General features: G+C 40.3%; 1 protein-coding gene across 1 annotated transcript; it reads right to left on the bottom strand.

The window, feature by feature from the left end:
* Nucleotides 1–565: 565 nt before the first annotated feature.
* Nucleotides 566–2,608, bottom strand: LOC121972204 (3-oxoacyl-[acyl-carrier-protein] synthase III, chloroplastic-like). The gene is made up of 7 exons (XM_042523899.1): nucleotides 2,586–2,608; nucleotides 2,397–2,426; nucleotides 2,158–2,218; nucleotides 2,017–2,076; nucleotides 875–939; nucleotides 671–797; nucleotides 566–586 (listed from the first exon to the last, which is right to left on the bottom strand). The coding sequence occupies exons 1-7, from the start codon at nucleotides 2,606–2,608 to the stop codon at nucleotides 566–568; spliced, it is 387 nt and encodes a 128-aa protein (XP_042379833.1).
* Between the last annotated feature and the right edge of the window lie 21,675 nt (nucleotides 2,609–24,283).

Raw genomic sequence — 24,283 nt, 5'->3', positions numbered from 1 at the left:
GTGTTGTTAAAAGTGGGGGGGGGGGGGCTACGACAACGGTTTTAAACCGTTGTCTTTGAATGAAAAGACAACGGTTTAAAACCGTTGTTGTTTAGAGCAATTTTACTGCAATTACAACCGTTTTTGGGGCTACGACAACAGTTTTTAACCGTTGTCTTTGAGGGTGATAGACAAAAATAACAGTTTTAAACCGTTGTCTTTTAAATTATTATCTTTTAATACCAATATATCAAATTTCAATTTAAATATATAATAAAGAATCATAATCAAGAAAGAATATTCCCCACATTAATATCATTCAAAATGTTAGTTATACAAGAATTACAATCACAAAAGAAGAAACATATCTCATGTTTAAATAAAATTTATCCCAATACAAATAAACAAATAAACTCCATTTACAACTAATGAACAATAGCTAAAATACTAGAAACTTGTGATGGTGGTTCATGCCATGTGATTACACTTAATTATTGTCAATCCAAGTCCCATCACAATCTTCAACTTGTAGGATTTCTTGATGGGCCTGAGCACAGACTAATCCAACATATTTTGTCACCTCGAGCTAGTCTTGAGACACAATAACCTGACAAACCAAATATAATCAAGATAGTAAGGATACATCAAGGCAACTATACATAGAGCAAGAAATGAAGATTGACAAAATTACTATTAATGGCAGAAAACCATTCATTTCGATACAAGAAAAATATTTCTTCTTTGGAGGGAATAGAGGAGCACCATTCATGCTTGAGGTGATCTCCATTCGCTCATCTCTTGCTAGAACAGTTAGTTGCCTGCAATAAAACACCATATCCGTTGAATTGGGTGGAATTAATGGCGTCAAAACAAAAATCATGAGTTTAGGCAGCACCTTTGGCCATGGCCATCACTATGTACGTCAAAACCAAGCAAACCATCTTCATCACTACTGCATGCCTGCAAATTACAATAAGGCAAACATAAGCTATTTCTTAAAGAATTTTGGTAGATGCGTTGAACATATCACAAATAATATATATGAATATGATATAATTTCAAACGAACTTTATTAGCATTGCTTTTAAATTGTTTTCTTTCGTCTCAATAGCACATCTACCACAGAGAGTTGAGATGGCCCCAGAATGCCAGTTGTTATTAGCCTAGAGACTCAGACTGATTCAGAATACAAATCAGCAACTAATTGTTGTAGCATAGTCAGAAGATATACCAGGAAACAAAGAAAGATGACATGAAACAATAGCTTGTCTTTATTTCTTTCAAAAAATTGTTCTCAAATCTGCATGCAAATCTACGTTAACTATTAAATTATGCATCAGGAAGCAATGTCTTATAGCATTTGATAATGAATGCAAAGTTGGATTAAGAATTATGCAAGAAACAGATAGAACTACTAAGGAGAGTTAGACTTGGGAGTACAATCTCATCTATTTGGAGGAGTTATTACTATCTGATAATAATATTTCTGGTCAAATACCAGAAAACATGGGTAATCTTCACAACTTAAGGTATTTTGATGCATCAATGAATAACTTGATGGGGCAAATACCATTGAGTTTGGGTGATCTATGCAACTTGGAAACTCTTGATTTGTCTTTGAATAATATTGGTGGAGAACTAACAAATCTACTTGATGGTTTGTCTAAATGTCCACAAGGATCTCAGTTATGGAACTTTAACATTCATGGCAATAAGTTAAGTGGGTCAATCCCTTTCAGTCTTGGGCAATTATCTCAACTGCAATTCTTGGATATCTCATGGAATTTATTACAGGGCAATATTCCAAGTTGTTTCTTGGATTTCATTTTCAATAATAGCTTTAGAGTGCAGCATCTGCATTTGCAAAGGGAGAAGTAACTCATCTTGCAACCCAGATAGAAACAATGCATGGACAAAATTAGTAGGATATTACTAATGCATGGACAAAATTAGTAGGATAAATACTTAAAATGTTTTTTCATTTACAATTTAATAAATTGAGAACTTTTACTAAAATTGTTCTAGCATTCAACTCACCTTGACAATTTGTGCACATTTAGTTGCTTCACCGAGACCAATCATGCTTTCTGCAGATATCTAATAATGAGAGGATTTAATCATTTAACATGATGGTACTGACGTAATTATTTTTCTTTCATTAATAATATCACAACTTACCATCTTGACATATGGGAAATCACTCTCTATACCAATTGTAGCTGTCATTGAAGTTTTGCCACTGACATAAAAGAATAAATAGCAGATTGAATCAGCAGAAAAGTCAGATTAATCAATTAGAAAGCTGGTTGTAAATTTACCTACCAGTTGGACCTTCCAGAAGGTATGTAACAAGTGAGCTCTAATTGTCTTTGATTTGCTCCACAAGAAGCAGGGCTCTCTCATGGATGTGTTTGTGCCTCTCACCACAATCGATAATCCCATTAAGCCTGAAAGCCATTTGCACATTAAAGATAATGCCACATTATGTAACATTAAGAAAATTCAGAGCACAAAAATCTGTAGGCCCTCCTGAACATCCCCAAGTAGAATTGCTTTCAAGGATGTGGAATCAACTTCAACCGAGACAATGTCAAACTTGAACATACCTTCCTCGTTCAAGATCATCCATTGATGCACCAAAAGTTGGTCCAACCTCATGAAGATCATTCAAAAAAAACATCCATAGTGACTTTTATGCTCTCCTCATCCAAGGGCTTGGTCAAATCATCGAAGCTTATCTGTCGATTCAAGGCATATGAGACAGCACTTCTAACAACACCTTCCAGTTTAGCGCCACTGTAATTTTTAGTTCGTGCAGCTGCAGTAAGTACATAAAAACATGTAAGGAAATATGCAGCTTAACAAGTCTGTCATTTAACCTCCAAATGATCTGAAAATGTATGCAACCAAAAATCAAACTGGAATACTTAGATGATGAACACAACAAGAACAAAAACTGCAATATCTGAGTATCCAAAACAAAAGAAAGCATGAAGAAAAGTTTGCCTCTAATTGAATATAAGTAACCCAATCAGAAGGCAACAACTACAAGAATAAAAGTTATTAAAAATTAAAACATCAATCAGCAACAAAATATAGCCTATGAAAGTCTCAAACTATTTGAACAATGAGATTTTAAAAACATTGGCAGGTTCTCTTATCCATTTGTAACAGTTTCACTCCTTCAGTAAGCAAAACACTCAAACTCTTCACAAGGATGTTGACATTCTCTAACAAATATCACATTTACGGCAACAACTGAACTCCAAAAGAAGAAAACAAAGAACAAAAAATATTCATCATTGTCCACCAAACAAGATTAAGTGTAAGACAACTCACCTTGAATTTGACAGTTCCCTTCCTCACAACAATGTTTTCGGTCTAAACCTCCAGATTTCACTTCTCCTTCCAGTAGAACTGGGAAGCAGTCTCTGACCAGAACCAGCTGGATCCTCTATCAATTTCTGTACATGTTTCGATACTGAAGATACATGATATTAATGTTGAGAAAAAAGGCAAAACAAGTTTATCCAAGAAACTAAACAACGTTCCATTTTAAAGTTTTCGCATTCTTCCGAATCGGGAAAAAAAGCACACAACTAGTTCTGTACAATAGCAAATATCACAATCTACAAGTTTCCACAAAAGAATAAAACTTACATAAACCTAAACAAAGCCAAAACTTACTTACAAAAACAACGGAATGCCCAACAAAGGAGGAACCTTCAAGCCTATAAAACGGAATTAGCCCAAGAAAGCTCGAACCGAAGAGTTCAAGTACAAGCAACACACACCTGTTCGGGAGAGGAGACGAGGGCCTGGCTGGAAAATTCTTGTGAGGGGAAGATGAGGTCATTCTCCTCATTCTAGGGACTCACCGAGGATGACGGCGTTAAGGTGTGAGATCCGACCAGCGCCCGAGGGGTGCAGGGACAAGGATTCCACGTGCCGGAGGCAGTTGGAGAACGCGATGCCCACCTTCAGAGATGCCGCCGCCTCACCTGTCGTCATCACACACCGATCACGACACCCTTCGGACGAGGAAGAAGACCAACGAGGAGGGAAGAGGTTTTGGCGAAGAGGGACCAAGCACAAGCAAGGAGACGAGTCACCGCTGAGATCTGAGACACCCTAAGCCCTTCACATCCTCTTCCAGGATGAAGAAGAGGAGAAAACAAAAGAAGCGTAGATTCATTCTGCCTTCCTCTTACAGGATGAAAAAGAGCTCGTCGGGGAAGTTGGGTGGATTTTGGTGGTAGCGAGGTGGGATCGAGAAGAGATCAAGAAAGAAAAATGTGAAGTAGATGAAGAGATCGTAGGTTGGATGGAAATGCTTAGGGATCGAGAAGGTAAAGGGGTGGAATCGGCGGCAAAAAATTTCGGGGAGAGGGAAAGAAAAACTCGGCGGTAAAAAATGACGAAGGGAAAAAAAATGGTGAGGGAAAAAATATGGTATTCAACAACACTTAATAGACAACGATTTTTAAAAACCGTTGTCATAACCCCCAAAAAAAGCGCACATAGACAACGGTTTTCAAAAACCGTTGTCGTAGCCTTTAAAAACCGTTGTCGTAGCCCCAAAAAAGCATAAATAGACAACGGTTTTTAAAAACCGTTGTTGTAGGTCAAAAAAAATTGCTAAAAGACAACAGTTTTTGTTAAAACCGTTGTTAAAAGGTAAAAAAACAACAGTTTGGTATAAAACCGTTGTCGTTTGAGTGTTGTTGAATGAGGATTTTCTTGTAGTGCTCGTAGCCATGAGCTTAAGGCTGACCAAGCTCATGGTCACGAGGTTGTGGCAGACCAAGCTCGCAGCCGTGAGCTTGTGGCTGCAAGCTTGGTTTGCCACGACCTCGCGTCCGACGAAGATCACTGTCATTAGGGTCAAAAACTAGAGGAGAGGAAAGGGAGAAGATTATATATACCTACATGGTCGTCGGAGGAGAGGATGCTAAAGATTGGAGGGCATGGTCCATGGAGATATTGCCGTAGACATTGAGAATCGTCGAAGCCGGAGAGATTGAAAATACGAGGACTTTAGGAGATCAGGGTCTAGCCCAAATTTTGATCCTGATAATAGCGACAAAAATTTATTTCTGTCGCTATTTAGAGATGGAATTTATTTCTGTTGCTATTTAGAGACGAAATTTATTTTCATTGCTATTTAGAGACGATATATTCCTTCGCAAATGTTTAACTATAGTAATGTTAATTAGTGATAGAATAAATTATCTGTCGCTATATGGAGATGGAATTTAAACTTCTTCTCTATTTAGAGATGGATTATTTTTCCATAGCTAATATTTAAATACAGTACTGATAATTGCAATAGATTAAATTATTACATTGCTATATAGAGATGGGATTTAAAATTTGTTTCTAAACTAGTGACAGATAATATATTTTGTCACTAATATTTGAATATAGTAATGATATTTAGCAACGGAATATATATTTGTCGCTATTTAGAGATAAAATTTAAATTATAGAGGATAATATGTTTTCATCACTATTTAGAGATGGAATTTAAATTCCGTCAATAATTAGACATAGATAATATGTTTTCGTCGGTATTAATTTCAGATTAAATTTGTTTTTTTATTATTAATGGTTGATGTAGAGATAGAAATATAGTTCTGTCTTTATTTTGAGACGGAACTTTAAGTCAATCTCAAATTAGAGATGGAATGTTAATTCCGTCTCTAATATTTTTGTCTCTAATTTCGTCTCTAGAGATTGTTTTTTTAGTGTTAGTAGAATCCAATGGGAACTTACATTGGGTGATGGGGGAGAGGAGGGAGAAGGAAGAAGATTAGATACATGGAGGGATGGAGAGGCTACTACAACATCCCTAATAGCAGGTGATCCTGTCTGAGAAGCTGGACAAGATGGAGATCCGGGAGAAAGAAACCCACCACTGATGAAGAATAATGCCTAGAGAATGCCGATCCGAGAAACCCAAAGCGGATCCAAGAAGAAGAAGCCCCCAAATATCCTCTCGAGGCAAGATGCAAATGGCGATGAGGAGATCCAATCGAAGAACACCGGCTTCGGAACTCCCAAGGCTCCCTGCGCACAGGAGACCAACCGACACTACCGTCAGTGACCTAAGATCGGGGTGGGAATCCCTGGCTAGGCCCTCCGACGCTCAAGTCAGTAATCTCCATTGATGTGGAAGAAGGAGGAAGAAGAATGAACAGTAGTTAAGCAATTAGGGTTATGAATGTGCGCAATGATGTGAACTTACCTAACCAACGGAGAGGATTCCCCTTTTTATACCACTTCATATAACCCCCGTAGTCATGAAGTGGACCATGGTTTGTTAGAGTTTGTTATGAGATGACGTAAGCTGTGTACTTGTGGTGAATGACTTTTTAAAGAATCTTCTTCGTACCCCAGATGTACCTTCTTTGTCGTCTAGCACCTGCAAAACGGTCTGAAAACACATTTCCCGCCAAAATATATAACACTGGTTATGCAATCATATACTGCAAACATATTTAGGAACTACTTTATTTGTAATATCACTTCTCTTTTATCCTACCAGCTTGTTTTCAAAGTGTTCCTATCCTTCCTATTCACCTCTCCTGTTTCTGCTACATCAGAGATAGCTTAATGTACTAATATTTCTTGTCTCAGTCAGAACTGAGTCTGGCTAGGTTTGACCAATTATTATTACCTCTCGTGAGGTTCCTAAGGAAGTGTTCGTCCAAGCTCCTTTATTTATTATTTTAACTAGCATTGGGCTATATTTTATCAAATATCTTTTCAAAATATTAGTCAACCTGGCTGATATTAACCTTCTTTCTTGGGGGCATGTCTCGATCGATACTAGTCTACTCGCTTTGGAAGTATATCCCGGCCGATACTAGTCTACTCGCTTGGAAGTATATCCCGACCGATATTGGTCTACTTCCTTTGAGATATATGCCACTTGATATGGGTCTTCCTCCTTGGAGGCATGTTTCGGTCGATATTGTCCTACCTCCTTTGAGGTATATCCTGACCGATATTAATCTTCCTTCTTGAGGAATATCTCGGTCGATACAAACCTATCTCCTTTTGAGGTATATCCCGGCCGATATTAGCCTACCTCCTTTGAGGTATATGCCAATTGATATGGGTCTTCCTCCTTGGAGGCATGTTTCGGTCGATACAAACCTATCTCCTTTTGAGGTATATCTCGGCCGATATTAGCCTACTTCCTTTGAGGTATATGCCAATTGATATGGGTCTTCCTCCTTGGAGGCATATTTCAGTCGATACAAACCTACCTCCTTTTGAGGTATATCCCGACCGATATTTATCCTACCTCCTTTGAGGTATATGCCAATTGATATGGGTCTTCCTCCTTGGAGGCATATTTTGGTCAATACAAACCTACCTCTTGAGGTATATCCCACCCGATATTAGCCTAGCTTCTCCGTTTGGTTATATCCTTTCCCCTTCTTATCGGGGACCCATGAAACCTAACCCATATCACTATCCTTCCCTTCAAGTCTAGTCAAAGGAGATGTAGACGACTGACTAGACACAAGTCTGATTTTGTCTCTTCCTACCCGTGATTCTGCCCCAGATATTGAAATGACCTCACAGATTTTGTGTACAACTATCTGATGAAGCTAAGTATAGTGATCCCGTGAACCTCAGTACAGTGATTCCTTGGGTCCTTTGATCCTTTAAATAGGGTTACAACCTTCTCTCCGTTCACCACCCATCTTAGTTCTTTTCCTTCCTTGTTAACTTTCACTGCTCTTTTCTGGCTGAGAGTATGGCTTCGGCTCCCCCTCTTTGGGGGCGACTCTTGATGGACAAGGCGAGATCTCTATATGAGTTTATTCAAGTTCTTGCTTCGGCTAACTCTAGGGTTCGAGGAACTGTCTTAAGAGATGGAGTTTTTTAAAGTTTAGAATTTTCATCCAAAGGTGCCAATGCTCTGAAGGCTCAAGAAACTTCAGAGAGATTTTCACTACTCATGGAGGGCCAACTAAATAGCCCATGGATGTCGTGAGAAGGGCACAACACATATTACCGACGGGCTAAGCTGGGTGGCTCTAGTTGCAGAACTCCAGGGCTTGGGGAGAGGCTCTCTCAACTACTTTTCCATCATGGTCTGAATAGATCTATCCCCTTCCCCTTTCCTTTGAATCTTTCTGCTCCACAATTCTCATCGTCCCGGGCAAAATATTGCCACTTCTGCGCCTTGACAAGCTCAGACGAGCTTTCTTTGCGCTAGGTAAAATGTTTCCACTTCTGCTCCATGGTAAGTTTGACTACAGTGGGGCTAAAACTTTCTAAGCATCTTAAGGGCTTATGTTTGTAATTTTTGTTATCTGTTTAAGGTTTAATATTCTGAGGGGAAATGTAATGTTATGTACTTGACCAGATTCTAAGTGTAAAAACAACCTTTTGTATTGAATTAAGTGATTCTATTGAATCCTTCTGATTTGTAAGAATAAATGTGATGTTGTGTTCATTACCCCTTCGTATATCTTATGTGTCATTTATCATGGTCGAGGCTATCTTGACCGTTGGAATACTTCTATATTATAGCTAATGTTATACCAACCAATATTAGCTTTGTAACACCCATGGAATACTTAGCAGGATTTTAGATATATTTTTATCATAATAAAAATAAATAGGCCTTATGTGTACATTTGCAAAAATGATAAAACAAAATAGAACCAAAAAGAGATGACCAAGGCTTGAACCTTGGATCTCTTATTAGATATATGTAGGTGTAAACCAATAGACCAAGAGAAGTTATTATTAAAGAGAGAAGTAACAATATAGTTAAGAGTAAGAGAAGAGTTTTTCATTGAGAAAGAGAAGTTAGAGTTGCCTTCTCCCTCTCAAAAGAAAAGAGGATTCTTGCTTCCTCTTTTCATTAAGGAGAAATAAAAGAAAGGAGAAGGAAAAGTACATTTTCCCTTCCTTCTCTCATGATGAATAAAAGGGAAATTAAAGAGGAAAACTCATTTTCTCCTCTTCCTCCTCCCTCCTTCCCCTCACCGTGACCAAGACCTCTCCTCACCTCTCCTTGCCGAAATCCAAAAAAAACAAAGGAGGACCCCTCTCTAGGAAGGCTCCACAAGCAAGATATTTCCCTTAAGTAAATCAAACAAGGAGGTAAGTATTCCCTCACCTGTGGTACAAGTCACTTACGGTATTTCGAAAGATTTGAACTCTTGAAATTTAAAAATAAAAAGAGAAGAAACCATGTTCATGAATCTTAGTAGGTTATGATATGAATTTAGTTAGAAAAAAAAATTATGTGTATGATATTTTAAGCTTGATCTTCTTATGAATATGTTTATTGACTTTTTTTTTCTTTATAAGGTTTGGCCATGATGAAATTGTAGGGTTCATGAAGCTTAAAACTTAATTTAACATGCTCATGGACTTATTTATGATGTGTTATGAAATTAACTAGAGATTCATGTTTATAGGTTGTCTAGAAGTTATTTTCTTGCTTGAGGAAGTTTCGACCATGATGAACTTGTAGGGTTCATGAAGCTTAAAACTTAATTTAACATGCTCATGGATTTATTTATGATGTGTTATGAAATTAGCTAGAGATTCATGTTTATATGTTGTTTAAAAGTTTAACTCTTGCTTGAGAAAGTTTCGGCCATAATGGAAATTTTAGGGTTCATGAAGCTCAAAACCTAAGCTAGTATGCTCATAGATCTCCATATGATATGTTATGAAATTAGTTAGAGATTTATGTTTACATGTTGCTTATAAGTTTACTCCTTAGCTTATGAAGTTTCGGCCATTTTAGAGTTTTAGGGTTTCATAAAGCTCCAAACCTAATTTAGCATGTTCATAGGCTTCCTTGTGATATGTTATCAAATTGGCTAGGTATTCATGTTCAAAGGTTGCTTAGAAGTCTACTTCTTGTTGTATGATGTTTCGGCCATGATAAATTTTTAGGGTTCAAGAAGCTCAAAAACCTAAGTTAGTATGCTCATACACTTTTTATGATATGTTATAAAATGTGCTAGAAACTCATGCTTATATGTTGCTTAGAAGTTCATTTCCTACTTGATGAAGTTTCGGCCATGATGAATTCTTAGGGTTCATGAAGCTCCAAACCCAATTTAGTATGCTCATAGACTTTTTTATGATATGATGGAATTAGCTAGGTGTTCATGTTACATGTTGCTTAGAAGTGTATATTCTTGACTTATGAAGTTTCGGCCATGATAAGGTTTTAGGGTTTCATAAAGCTCAAAACCTAATCTAGCATGCTCATTGGACTTCTTTATGATATGTTATCAAATTGGCTAAGTATTTATGTTCATATGTTGCTTAGAAGTTTACTTCTTGTTATATGATGTTTCGGCTATAATGAGGTTTTAGGGTTCATGAGACTCAAAACCTAATTTAGTATGTTCATAGACTTCTTATGATATGTTATGAAATTTGCTAAGTATTCATGTTGTATGTTGCTTAGAAGTTATCTTTTGTTATGAACTCTCGGCCATAACTATAACCTAGGATTCAAGAATGTTTAAACTTAAACTTAGCAAGCCATGAATTTTCCTTATGATATGACATGAAAGTAGTTTGCTGTTTTATGCTCATGTAGAACTTAATTCCATACTCTTAGAGGTTCGGCCACAACTAAGTTGAAAGGGCTAAGAAGCTTAGAACCTACTACCTATGCTCATGACATTCTTATTAGCTTATGACATGAATTTGATTTAAGGTTCACATGCTTATATGTAGTTGTAACCTAAAACTTAGCATGGAGACTTTCGGCCACCATATAAAACTAGGGTTAGAGACCCAATCATGACTTTGCTAGGTGTCTCACATACTAGAATATGAACTAGGAGATACTAGTAAATGTTTTCCATGTATGATTATGGTTGCCTATGATAATTTATGTACTTAATTAAGGATGCTCGTGAATTATGCATGATGATAACCCTTATGATATGTTTTATGTTAAGTATGCATGCTTTATGACAAGACCGGTAACATGTTTGATTATGTATGTTATGAATTATGCATGATATGATTCTTATGATGACTATGTACTCAAGCATGTATGATTTCAAATATGTTGCATGCTCATTATGTAAGCTTATGAACCAAGCATGATAATGGTTTTATATGATGGCCATGTGCCAAGAATGTATGCCTTATGATATGATAAGAAAATGGCAAAGAGTTGCTTCCCTTAAGTTGGGATTAAGAGCACTCTTCATGTTAAGACAAGAGCATGACATCTATGATGATATGATATGACAGTTATGATGATATGATATGCATGACATGTACTTTACTTTGTATGGCTTGTACCAAGGGTGGCTCCATAAGCGCCCCTAGACCGACGGACTATGAACGGGTCTAGGAAAAAGGGATGAGCTCCTTAGTACGCCCCTAGGCCGACGGACTATGAACGGGTCTAGATCCCTAGTAGGTTCGGGGCTAGCTACCCTGTCCTAGGGATTCCGCGCATTTATGTATGTATGTGGTACAAGCCGGGCCCTCATGATGATGATATTATGTTCAAGTATTAAAAGATATGTTTAAAGACATCTTGCACTCGACATGACATATGTTTTAAAAGGACATTTTGCATAATGCACCCATTCATATATGATATGTTTCTTCTATGTTTCATGTAATCTGATGATATGTTATGCTTCTCATGACTCTCCTCATATGATTCCTTTATTTATGATATGTTAGAAACATGGTTTATAAGGATATGTTATGATCAGAAATTTATGCTCACATTTCATATTGATAGATGATTATGTTTTCAATGATGATATGCTTATATGATTATGCTTGAGATATGGTTTTTGTGAGTAGGAAAGAATCTTACTGAGCTCATGTGCTCATAGCTTACTTCCTTGTACCACAGATAAAGGCAAGGGATGGATGACCTAAGGGAGCTGCAGGAGAGGCAAGGAGGTGTGTGTGGCAGTGGCTCGGCTGAGACAAATAAGACCTGCTATAATGTTATGTTATGTTTGACATGAACCATTGTATTTATGTTACATTCTAGTATAACTTTATGACATTTCCGCTGCTTTATGTTATAAGAAAGAAATTTTAAATATGCATGTATCCTGGAATAGTTAAGTAAGTAAGTAACCCCGTCCCTTTGAGTAGCAGGGAGGGTGGGCGTTACAAGCTTATCTATCATAAACAAAACTGTCTTAGTCGATGTTATATTTATCTATTGTAACTAATGTTATACTGACCAGTATTGTCTCGTTGATCATAAATAATGTTATTTAAACTGATATTATACTTGTCTAGCATAACCAAAGTTATGTCGGCCAGTATAAAATTATTTTGATCAATGCTAGTCTGCATTTTATGAGGATATTAATTTAAAATATGTTATTCGCCTAAATCGCTATCTTTAAATGTTTTTGTCCTTAGCCTGGGCTTAGTCAAAATTCAGTCCTTTTCACTTTATTATGTCCAGTTAATTACGTCTCCTTTCGAAACTTCCTGGTTGGTGATTGACTCTTCTTCAGGTAAGAGAATGTTAGAAGTGTACCACGAGGTGTTACCACCCCCAGCATGATCCGATCTGTCGCATCCAATATAAATGTTTCTTTATGATTATATGACACATACTTTCTCTTGCCGCCATGTCACATAAGCCTTTGACTTTTTCCTGTGATCCTCAGCGTCTGCTGAGATAAAAGCGTTTTGATCTGACGACAGTTGTGTGTTTTTCAAACCCTAAACCCTTCGTCTTCTTTTCAACTTTGTCCCTTCTTTTCTTTTCCTTAGCGTTCTTTTCTCGCTGCAGTCTTCGACCAAACCCCGTGCTCACCGTTTCTCGACGATCTTCTTTCTTATTTTCAGTAAGTAATCTGTTGTTTTACTAGCCTCTACTCTTGTCCATGGCTGAGGAAGCAATTGCTCCTTGGTACGCCCACATGTCTTCTTCTTTTGATAAAAATGCTAGGCTAACCATCCGTCGTCAGTATGAAATTCTCCGGGAGTATGGCATCATAATCCCAAAATCGGATGATCGTCCTCATCGTCCTCCTGCTAATTGCATGACTTTTTTCAAGGATCAGTTGATAGGAGGTTTAAGGTTTCCCATTCCTCCTTTCTTGATCGAAATAAGCCAGTATTTTGATATTCCTTTGCAACAATTTGCCCCTAACGCATTTCGTTATCTATGTGGTACTTACATGCTGTTTCGTTTGCTAGATATTCCTCCTACTCAAAATTTCTTCATGTTCTCTTATCCCAAGTGCTCGGAACCTGGTGTTTTCTTGTTTCAGTCACGGACTAAAATGGTTCTTTTTGAAGATATGCCTTCGTCTCTCAAAGCTTGGAAATCCCGTTTTTCCTTCATAAAGTTTCCTGGACCCATTCCTTGGTCTTATGCTTGGAAATCTTCCTTACCCTCTTTGCCCGATATCAGAGAGTTCCATCTCCATCCCTCTTTTCCTATTTATTGTGAAAAGTTGTTAAATCGTCGACTTTCTATTCCCAAGTGGCTGAGAGTCGATCTTCTATACCTGTTTGGCTTAAGCCCCGTCAAACCTGATACTCAAGTCCCTTTAGGTAACACCTTGTTTCTTTCTTCTTGCTTTTAACTAACTAAACTATTTTTCTTTTCTATGTAGTGGAGAGCTTTTATGACGCTTTGATTGATGAAGAACTACGTCTGGAAGAGGACGCAATTTGTGCCAAAGAAGCCGAACTTTTGGCTGCTATTATTCCTCCCCCTTCAATCGAAGAGCCGACTCCTTTAGCTGAGGTACCCAACTCTTTGGGGGTTCTTGAAGCTCTTGAGGCTCCTGAAGGTCTTTCTGCAGAGATCCTTGCTATTTCTTTACCCACTGTTACTTCACCAGTGGCTGCTTCTGCTTCCTCATCTACCCCTCTTTCCATCATTGAACTCACGTCTTATGGTAGCCCAAATAAATCAATAGCTGAACTTGCTACCGGCAAACGCCCGGGGCGCAAACTTACCAGGGTTCCTCCGTCCAAAAGGAGGCTTATCCTTCCGGGTAATGAACAGGTTTCAGAAGGTTTTGTTCCTACTGACCTTCCATCTGATGAACCTACGTTGGCCGAACTCTACCCTTCTCTTAGTTTTCCAGCCTCACCTTTCTTTAATGCCAGTGCTTCTGGCGATGTCTCTTTCACCTTTCCCCTATCTATTCCAACTTCTGGATCTTTACCCTCTTCACCTTCTTCTTATTTATTCTTTGCTCCTCCCTCTATCCCTACTTCCTCCTTCTTTGCTGGTTCTTCTACTATTCCTGTCCTCCCCATATTGCTAGGAGGTTCCTTTGCCGGCGATTGGGATAGAGTTCACCCCATTTTTGAAGAACTCAATACTCCTGAAGCAATTGATCGTTTCTCCTATAAGGAGAATCAGGTATGTTTACTAACGTCTACTCTTTATTTCTTAGCGGTTATCTCATGACCTTTTATTATATTTCTAGTGATGGATAGAAAACATGGGCTTATCTCGACTGATGCATAACTTATACAACGAGAACAAGAAACTAAGATTTGAGAATGATAAGATGAGACAACAAGTTACTGAGTTATCCTTGTTAGGACCTTCAGATAGCGGCTAGAGAGGGGGGGTGTGAATAGCCGACCTTAAATTATCGTTTCTTCCTACAATTTAGGTTAGCGCAGCGGAAATACAATGTAGAAATGAAAGTGGAGAAGATCAAACCTCAAACACGATGATGTAACGAGGTTCAGAGATGATACTCCTACTCCTCGGCGTGTCCGTAAGGTGGACGAAGCCTATCAATCCGTCGGTGGATGAGACCCCGGAAAACCGGCTAACAACAACTCCTTCTGGGTGGAGAAACCTCGCCACAAACTCTTTTGCAACAGCAATAAAGGAGTATAAGATAGAGCAAGAAAACAAGAAGAATATGAATGTAACAACACTTTGCTTGCCTTCTTGTCGACTGGAGTTCGATGAAGCAACAACTTCACGATGCCAGCAGCAACTGATCAGCAAACCAGCCGAGGGAAGCTCACACGAAGCTTCAGAAACACAGAGCTCAGCAAAGCTCAGATCGCAAGAGTGAGGAACAAGAACAACAGTTACTCTAGAGGCCCTCGACCTCGATATATATCCTGCACCTGCTGCACCTGTGAAGAAGACAAAGAGATCTAGCCGTTGTGCCATGGCGGCTGGCTGAATCGATCGGGCTCCAACCTGATCGGTGCAGGAAGACCGACGGCCTGCGTGGACCGATCAGGCTAATGATCGGTCCCCGGACCGATCAACCAACTCTCACGAGAGTTGGCTTAATCTGATCGGTGCGTGGACCGATCGGACTATAAATGGATCGATCCACGGACCGATCCCTCCTATCGCTCTCGAAGTCCATCGCTCGACGGTCGGTCTGACCGTCGATTAACCGAAACATTACATTTGGTTCGATTGGTCACGGACCGATCCGGACAATCGAGTATCCGGATCGGTCACGGACCGATCCAATGCCTTAAACTTCGGCCCTAAACCCTAAAGCCTTCTCGGTCTGAAGAGCGAGCTACAGAGCCCTCTCGACCTAGTCCGGAGAGCGAGCTCACAGGCCCTCTCCGACTTCCACGTTCGGTCGAGCGAGCTCGAGCCCTCTCGACTTAGTCCGGAGGCGAGCTACGAGCCCTCTCGACTTTATCCGGTCCAGAGCGAGCTCCGAGCCCTCTCGACCTAGTCAGGAGAATGAGCTACCGAGCCCTCTCCGGCTTCGTCGGTCCGAGCGAGCTCTGAGCCCTCTCGACCTAGTCCGGAGAACAGTGCCGATCCTCTCGACTTCCTCATCGGTCCAGAGCGGGCTCCGAGCCCTCTCTGACCTAGTTCGGAGAACGAGCTGCCGAGCTCTCTCCGACTTCGTCTGGTCCAGAGAACGAGCTCCTGAGCCCTCTCTGACCTGGTCCGGAGAACGAGCTGCCGAACCCTCTCCGACTTCCCATGCCAAGCTTCCATACTTTGGACTTTTCCCGTGCTAAGCTCCCTGCTTGGACTTTTCCGTGCCAAGTCTCCATACTTGGACTTTTCCCGTGCCAAGCTCCCTGCTTGGACTTTTCCGTGCCAAGTCTCCATACTTGGACTTTTCCGTGCCAAGCTCCCTGCTTGGACTTTTCCGTGCTAAGTCTCCATACTTGGACTTTTCCCGTGCCAAGTTCCCTGCTTGGACTTTTCCGTGCCAAGTCTCCATACTTGGACTTTACCCGAATCAGGTCAACTCAAGTCGGGTCAAGCAGGTCAACCTTGACCAAAGGTTGCACCCACAATCTCCCAAGTTTGTATTCTTGTCAAACATCAAGATACAACTTTTCTATTCTCGTCAAACATCAAAATACACCTCGAGTCAGGTTAACTTGAGTCGGGTCAACCAGGTCAACGTTGACCTAAGGTTGCATCAACAATCTCCCCCTTTTTGATGTTTGACAAAAACCATAATCAAGTTAGGTTAACCCGATAACCTAACTTAGGTTTTCCAATAGTTCTCCAATGTTCTTCCTTGAACATTCTCCCCAAACTCCAATGTTCTTCCTTGAACATTTTCTAAACATTCTCCCCCTTTTTGACACACATCAAAAAGCGTGAATCAAGGTTAAGAGTTTCTTCCTAATGAAAGCCCCATACCTTTCATTGAAACCCTTAATTTTCCCCTTGATACTAAATACAACAATCAACATAGTGACCATCCCATATCACTCATCTTAACGAGTAAAAACTCCCCCTAAAAGTCAACTCCTGCTTGACCAATAGGTAAAACTCCCCCTAAAGGTCAAGTCCCCATTGCACCAACAATGTCTTGGAGAGTTTCAATCCTTTAGAAATCTAAAATACCAACTTCCAGCTGAAGTTTCAGACAATCAGTTGAAAATCAACATTTTGGTACACTCAGCCCTTTACTGGATCAGTCACCAGACCGATCCACACTTCCCTGGATCGGTCCAGTGACCGATCCAGACCTCCCTGGACCGATCAGCATCCCCTCTAATCGGTCCATAAAGCTCTGATAGGAATTTCTGATTTTTCTCCCGAAATTCAGAAACCCCTAAAAATTCACAGAAAATTTCAAAAATTGTAAAATTTTGAGGATACATTCCTCATAACATATATTATCATGGAAAAATAGTTTTCTATGAAAATAACTTCCATTTTCAAATCTTGATACAAAGTTTGAAAAACTTTGAAATAGCTCAAGGTTAATCCATCTTTGTATCAACTTGCTCAATGATGAATGCTATCACTAGAAAAGCTTCATCAAGGTTTTTCAAATCAATTTTGAAATGATTTTAAACCATTCAATTTAGGACCACAATCTTAGGGCTAAATGTACATGACTTGTACACAAGCTTTCCCTATGATCCTCAATTTAGAATTAGGCTCATCTAGGTACAAGAGCTATGCACCTTGATCCTAACTCATAATCCTAATATCTCACACACATCTAAGGTGTATCAAACACATCCAAGTCAATTTTGATGTGAGATATGGGTTTAGGTCATCTTAAGCTAAGTTCTCATGCATTTTCTAGACAACAATTTGATTTCCATATCAAATTGAGTTTTTATCTTTAAATCAATTTAATTGATCATAAATGCAAGAGATGATGACATGACATAAAATAATATCATAAGTAAAAACATGTGCCAATGTCATGATGTGATGTCATAAAGTATGAAACTTAAATAAGGCATGACATATAACTAACCTAAGCATTATCATGACATTTCAAATGATAATAAAATAAATATGATGTCATGACATGGCATATGGCAAACAATATATGGCAAATAACATATAAAGGTATAGAAAATACCTAATTCTAGCTTTAGTTGCCATTTTTGATAATTTTGATCATTTTTCCATAAATTCTATATTCCTAAGTGTAATAGATCTAAAATCATATACTAAAGATTTTTAGATCACTATGTGCCAATTAGATTGACCCTAGAAAATTCCTCAAGTGTGGTTGGCACATCCTAATCACCTTAGGAATGAGTAAAATTTTAAATTTCATTTTCAAGGCTTGATTACACCTTGAAAATTCCTAAAATGCCACCTTTTGCCATGATTAGGTTAACTACCTATCCAATTAAGGTTGACACATCCTAACCCATCTAGCGTGATGGATTCACGCTCCTAGGAACCCAAAACCTATTTGAGCTCATTGGGTTCACTAAATATTCACTAGGGATGACTTCCCTAGCAACCCTCCTAATGACCCTCCTAGGCTTTAAAGCCTTGGTCATTTGGGACTCATCAAGATCAACTCTAGGGGTGACTCCCCTTGTGACCTTGGTGATGGTCTTCCTAGCCCTAGGTCTTGTTCCATAATCGAATGGAACATTATGGTAAGTGGGCTTGACCACTTGAGACTTAGGTTTGTGACTCAAACCTCTCATGTCCTTGGGCTTTTGCTTTTGACCCTTAGACCCTAGAGTTGACTTCTCCAAATTCTTAAGAGTCTTTTCTAAGGTGTCAAGTCTTGACCTCAAGACTTGATTTTCCTTCTCTAATACCTCAAGTTTTAATTTGTCATTTTTCTTTGAGGTATTCCTAGGCATATGTCTAGTTGTTTTGGGATTCCTATCTAGGTTTTCCTTAACCTTAGATGAGTTAATTCTAGGGTTGGCATTTCTAGTATTATCCTTATCTAGGCTAACATGTTTGGCACCTAAGGACATGTATCGGTTTCTATGGTTATCATGCTTATCATCACTGGCAATTGCAATAAAGCTACTAGCATGTTTCTTATTAGAATTGCAATAATGTGCCTAAAAGGGTACCTTAGGGTTTGCCTTAGCTCCCCCCATAGATGTGCTTGGTCTCTTGTCCTTGTGAGGTTGCCTCCCCCTTGGACATTGGCTCCTATAATGTCCCCTTTGCTTGCATTGGAAGCACACCACGTGCTCCTTGCCCTTGCGTATCGGGACTCCGGCTTCCTTGACCTTTGGCGCCGGTGGAGTCTTCCTAATCCTCTTTGGACATTTACTCTTGTAATGCCCATATTCCCTACACTCAAAGCACATTATATGTAATTTATTTGAAATTAAGTTGCTTGAGTTACCTAGGGTTGAGGATGGATATACGCTCTCTTCTTCATCCCTTCCGGAGGTAGAGGTTTCTTCTTGCACCAATCTTGATGAAGAACTCTCATCCCCTTCTTCCTTAGATGTTGAGTAGCCCTCAACTTCTAATTCCATACCTCCATGATGTGAGCTACTTGGCTCACTTGACTCCTCTTCATGACTTAAATTGGAGCTCTCCTCATGGAACTTAGCCAAGTTGTTCCACAACTCCTTGCCATCGTTGTATCCACCTATCTTACACAAGATATCATTAGGTAATGAAAATTCAAGGATTTTCGTTACCTCGTCGTTGATTGTGGATTGGTGGATTTGTTCCTTCGTCCACTTCTTCTTCTCGAGAGGTTCTCCTTTTTTATCCACCGGAGGAATAAAACCTACTTGTACACAATTCCAATTTACTAGGTTAGTCATAAGAAAATACTTCATTCTTACCTTCCAATACGCGAAGTCGTCGCGATCGTAGAAGGGTGGAATCATGATGTCTTCTCCAAGTCGATCCATTCTCTAGCTTGTGCTCCCCCGGGTGTTAATCCGTCGAAGAGCAACCTTGCTCTGATACCACTTGTTAGGACCTTCGGATAGCGGCTAGAGAGGGGGGGGTGTGAATAGCCGACCTCAAATTATCGTTTCTTCCTACAATTTAGGTTAGCGCAGCGGAAATACAATGTAGAAACGAAAGTGGAGAAGATCAAACCTCAATCATGATGATGTAACGAGGTTCGGAGATGATACTCCTACTCCTCGGCGTGTCCGTAAGGTGGACGAAGCCTATCAATCCGTCGGTGGATGAGACCCCGGAAAACCGGCTAACAACAACTCCTTCTGGGTGGAGAAACCTCGCCACAAACTCTTTTGCAACAGCAATAAAGGAGTACAAGATAGAGCAAGAAAACAAGAAGAATATGAATGTAACAACACTTTGCTTGCCTTCTTGTCGACTGGAGTTCGATGAAGCAACAACTTCACAATGCCAGTAGCAACTGATCAGAAAACCAGCTGAGGGAAGCTCACACGAAGCTTCAGAAACACAGAGCTCAGCAAAGCTTAGATCGCAAGAGTGAGGAACAAGAACAACAGTTACTGTAGAGGCCCTCGACCTCGATATATATCCTGCACCTGCTGCACCTGTGAAGAAGACAAAGAGCAACACAGAAATCTAGCCATTGTGTCGCAACGGCTAGGCATGGACCGATCAGGCTCCAACCTGATCGATGCAGGAGACTCTGATCGATGCAGGACCGATCAGGCCCTCGATCGGTCCCGGGCCGATCAACCAACTCTCACGAGAGTTGGCTTGTCTGATCGGTGCGTGGACCGATCGGACTATAAATGAATCGGTCCACGGACCGATCCCTCCTATCGCTCTCTGAAGTCCCGCTTCGATCGGTCTGAGCCGATCGGTTAACCGAAACATTACATTTGGTTCGATCGGTCACCGATCCGATAATCAGTATCCTGGATCGGTCACGGACCGATCAATATAAACTTCCGGCCCTAAACCCTAAAGCCTTCCGGTCTGAAGAGCGAGCTCACCGAGCCCTCTCGACCTAGTCCGGAGAGCAGTGCGAGCCCTCTCCGACTTCCACGTTCGGTCGAGCGAGCTCACCGAGCCCTCTCGACTTAGTGGGAGGCGAGCTACCGAGCCCTCTCCGACTTCATCCGGTCCAGAGAACGAGCTCCCGAGCCTTCTCTGACCTAGTCTGGAGAATGAGCTACCGATCCCTCTTCGACTTTGTCCGGTCCAGAGAACGAGCTATCGAGCCCTCTCTGACCTAGTCCGGAGAACGAGCTGCCAAGCCGTCTCCGACTTCCTCATCTGGTCCAGAGAACAAGCTCCCGAGCCCTCTCTGACCTAGTTCGGAGAGCAGTGCGAGCCCTCTCCGATGCGGTCGAGCGAGCTCCAGAGCCCTCTCGACTGGTCCGGAGAGCAGTGCGAGCCCTCTCCGACTTCCCATGCCATGCTTCCATACTTTGGACTTTTCTCGTGCCAAGCTCCCTGCTTGGACTTTTCCATGCCAAGTCTCCATACTTGGACTTTTCCCGTGCCAAGCTCCCTGCTTGGACTTTTCCGTGTCAAGTCTCCATACTTGGACTTTTCCGTGCCAAGCTCCCTGCTTGGACTTTTCCGTGCCAAGTCTCCATACTTGGACTTTTCCCGTGCCAAGCTCCCTTCTTGGACTTTTTCGTGCCAAGTCTCCGTACTTGGACTTTACCCGAATCAGGTCAACTCAAGTCGGGTCAACCAGGTCAACCTTGACCAAAGGTTGCACCCACAATCTCCCAAGTTTGTATTCTTGTCAAACATCAAGATACAACTTTTCTATTCTCGTCAAACATCAAAATACACCTCGAGTCAGGTCAACTCGAGTCGGGTCAACCAAGTCAACCTTGACCTAAGGTTGCATCAACAATCCTCTGCCGAATTTTTCACTGCTTCCAAGAAACAACTTGTAGCTCAGATTGAAAGTCTTCAAACAAAATTCAAATCGGCTACAGATCTTAACCAAGAATTATCTTCTAAAATTGGCGAACTAAAGGCTGATTATGAAGCAGAGTTGGCTGAAAAACTCAAAGTCCTGCAGCTGAAGGAAGATGAAATAACTTCCTTGAACACCTCCCTTAATCCAGTTAAAACCGAGGTTTCTGTCAAAGAGAATGAACTAAAGACTTCCCAAACGGCTCCGGTGGTTTACAAGACTAACGAAGATACTCGCTACAAGGAACGGGCCACCGCAATGATTGAATCTCCTGAATTTAATAGGCCGATTGTGAAGTCCATCTTATCAACCTTTACTACGGGAGCTAAAGAGGCGATTCAACAATTGTGAGAGGAAAGCTACTTATCTCGCGATCCTCCTAATTTCCTAAATCGTCGCAAACTCATTGAGGACAAGCCTCCTGATCTATACCCTCAGCTGACCTTAGTATGACTTAAATTCAAATCTTTGTAAAAGGGGACCAAAACTTTGTGGTGACAATCTAACAAACTCATGTGAAGTTGATTATCCCTTTTTCATTGTTAGTTTTACTCTTCCTTATGACAGTCATCTGTCTTGTTTAAATATATTAAATGTGGCTTGGCTGGTCATCATAAAATCTCATCCAACAGATTATTATGTTTAGACTGTTTCATCATGACCGGACGGTATATATCAATGCTGACAAATACCGTCCGATACTTTATAGATTAATTATGTTTCGTCCGATCTGGCACAATTTTATTGTGACGTTCCCAATATCGGTCGATTCGTTTTAATTGATTGATTTACGCTCATATCTTCGTATGCCATCTTATATATAAGTCTTATATGGTTTTATCATAGTGTATGTTACTTAACTTATTGTGATAAGCTTTTGGTCGACATATTTGGGTGGTCTTTGTCTCGGCCGATTTATTAGAACCGCTCGATTCATATCTATGGACCTCATCCGGTAGCCTCTAACCACGTCATGTCTGTTAACTAATACCTTGCGCTCAACTTTTGCCTTATTTTATTACAACAATAACTTGAACTTATAATCATTGGACTAATTTTTCTTTATATCTGTCAAGCTTTCTCAAGAATTGTTTCTAGGGAAACTTTATGCATTTTTCGAGGAAGATTACTTAACTTTACCTCTCTCTCTTGATTGTATCCTTTAATATTATCACCCGTTTATGGTGATTGGAATCCCGAGTACTTTTTCTTTTCTTGTTTTCTTCTGTTATCTCTGTTTGGGGGTTTTAGCACAGGGCCGAAAGAAAAACAAGGGTTTTACGAAGTTTTCTTCCGCTTTCCCCCATCTCTCTTCATCTTCCTTGATTCCTCTTCCTTCTACTGTCTCTCTATGGCAACTTCCCCTCCTGCATGGTTTCTCTCGTGCACTTCTGACCTTATAGATACAGAAGAAGTGGATTTAAAGGCGACCTATGGTTTTCCTTCTTATATAGCTCGTCCCGCTCCTCAAGATAGTCCACATCTTCCTCCTTTAGGGTGTATATCTATCTTTCGAGATCAAGTCCTACAAGGTTTTCGATTTCCTCTCCACTCTTTTTTCTGTGATGTTAGTCTCTATTTTAATATTCCCCTCAATCAGTTTGTTCCTCAATCCTTTTCTATCCTTATGGGTTTTGTCGGGGTATCTAAACTGTTAGATTTTCCCTTGTCTCCTCGTCTTTTTCATCACTTCTTTGTTCCTCGTCGAGTAGATGTTAGTGTTTTCAAATTCCAATCTTGTCCCAAGGCCATTTTGTTCAACCGAATTCCTCCTAAGGGGGAATGGTATCACAAATTTTTCTATATACGTCTCCCTTCTCCTTCTCCATTTCCCTTTCAATGGATATATGACCTACCTCTGCTTCCTAGCACCCATAATCTTCTTAACGATCCCTCTGTTGCTTTTGCCTTACCTAAACTGAGAGGAGCAAAATTCAGCTTGCCGCATCTAATTGTGGAGGGTTTGATGTTTCCTTTCGGGATAAGCGATATTGACACCCCTTTGGATGGATCTTTTGGTATGTATAAACATTTCATTCCGTATTTACTGATTAGTATATCTCTTTTATAATGGTGTTTAATTCCTGTGTTTTAGCTGATGTTCTTCTTCTCGCCTTTATGTACAAGAATCCTGCTATGACTAAGTCCTTTGTCAATAATCTTGGAGAAGAATGGTTGCGAGCTCGCCGGGCTAATCCTAATTCCTCCACCCTGGGTTTGCTATCTGAAGAAGAACAATGAGCAGAGGCTGTTGCGGCCATGGAAGAGGAAGAAGAAGAGCCTTTCATTGCCTTAGTCAAAAAGCCAAAGCTTACTGAGGATGCTCCTTTTAGCGATTTCTTTGGTACTTTTGTGCAAGCTCCTCTTGTCCTGACACCCATTTCTCTTGAGAGAGGTAAGGCACCAATAACTCCTACCCACATTATCTCTAATCCTTCTCTTAGGATGATGAGACCTGGTCTACTCATCCCCTCTTCTTGTGCTATTATTTCAGCTCCTTCTGCTTCTGCTTCTGCTTCTGCTTCTGAGATGGCCATTATTCCTTCTGTATCTTCTACACCTCTTGCATTGGCCTTGCCTCCTTTGGCTTCTAGGCCCTGGGCAAAACGGACACCTTGCCGGAGATCTTCTCCAAGCGCCAGTCCCTCAGCTATTAGTGTTTCCATAACTGAATCAGCCTCTCCTGCATTGCCACCCTCTATTCCATCTAGTTCTTCCTCTACTTCTCTTGTTTCTAC

This window comes from Zingiber officinale, chromosome 4A (genome assembly GCF_018446385.1).
Source record: "Zingiber officinale cultivar Zhangliang chromosome 4A, Zo_v1.1, whole genome shotgun sequence".
Lineage (NCBI taxonomy): Eukaryota > Viridiplantae > Streptophyta > Magnoliopsida > Zingiberales > Zingiberaceae > Zingiber > Zingiber officinale.
The sequence above is the reverse complement of the archived record's forward strand: the minus strand, read 5'-3'. Positions and strand labels throughout refer to the sequence as shown.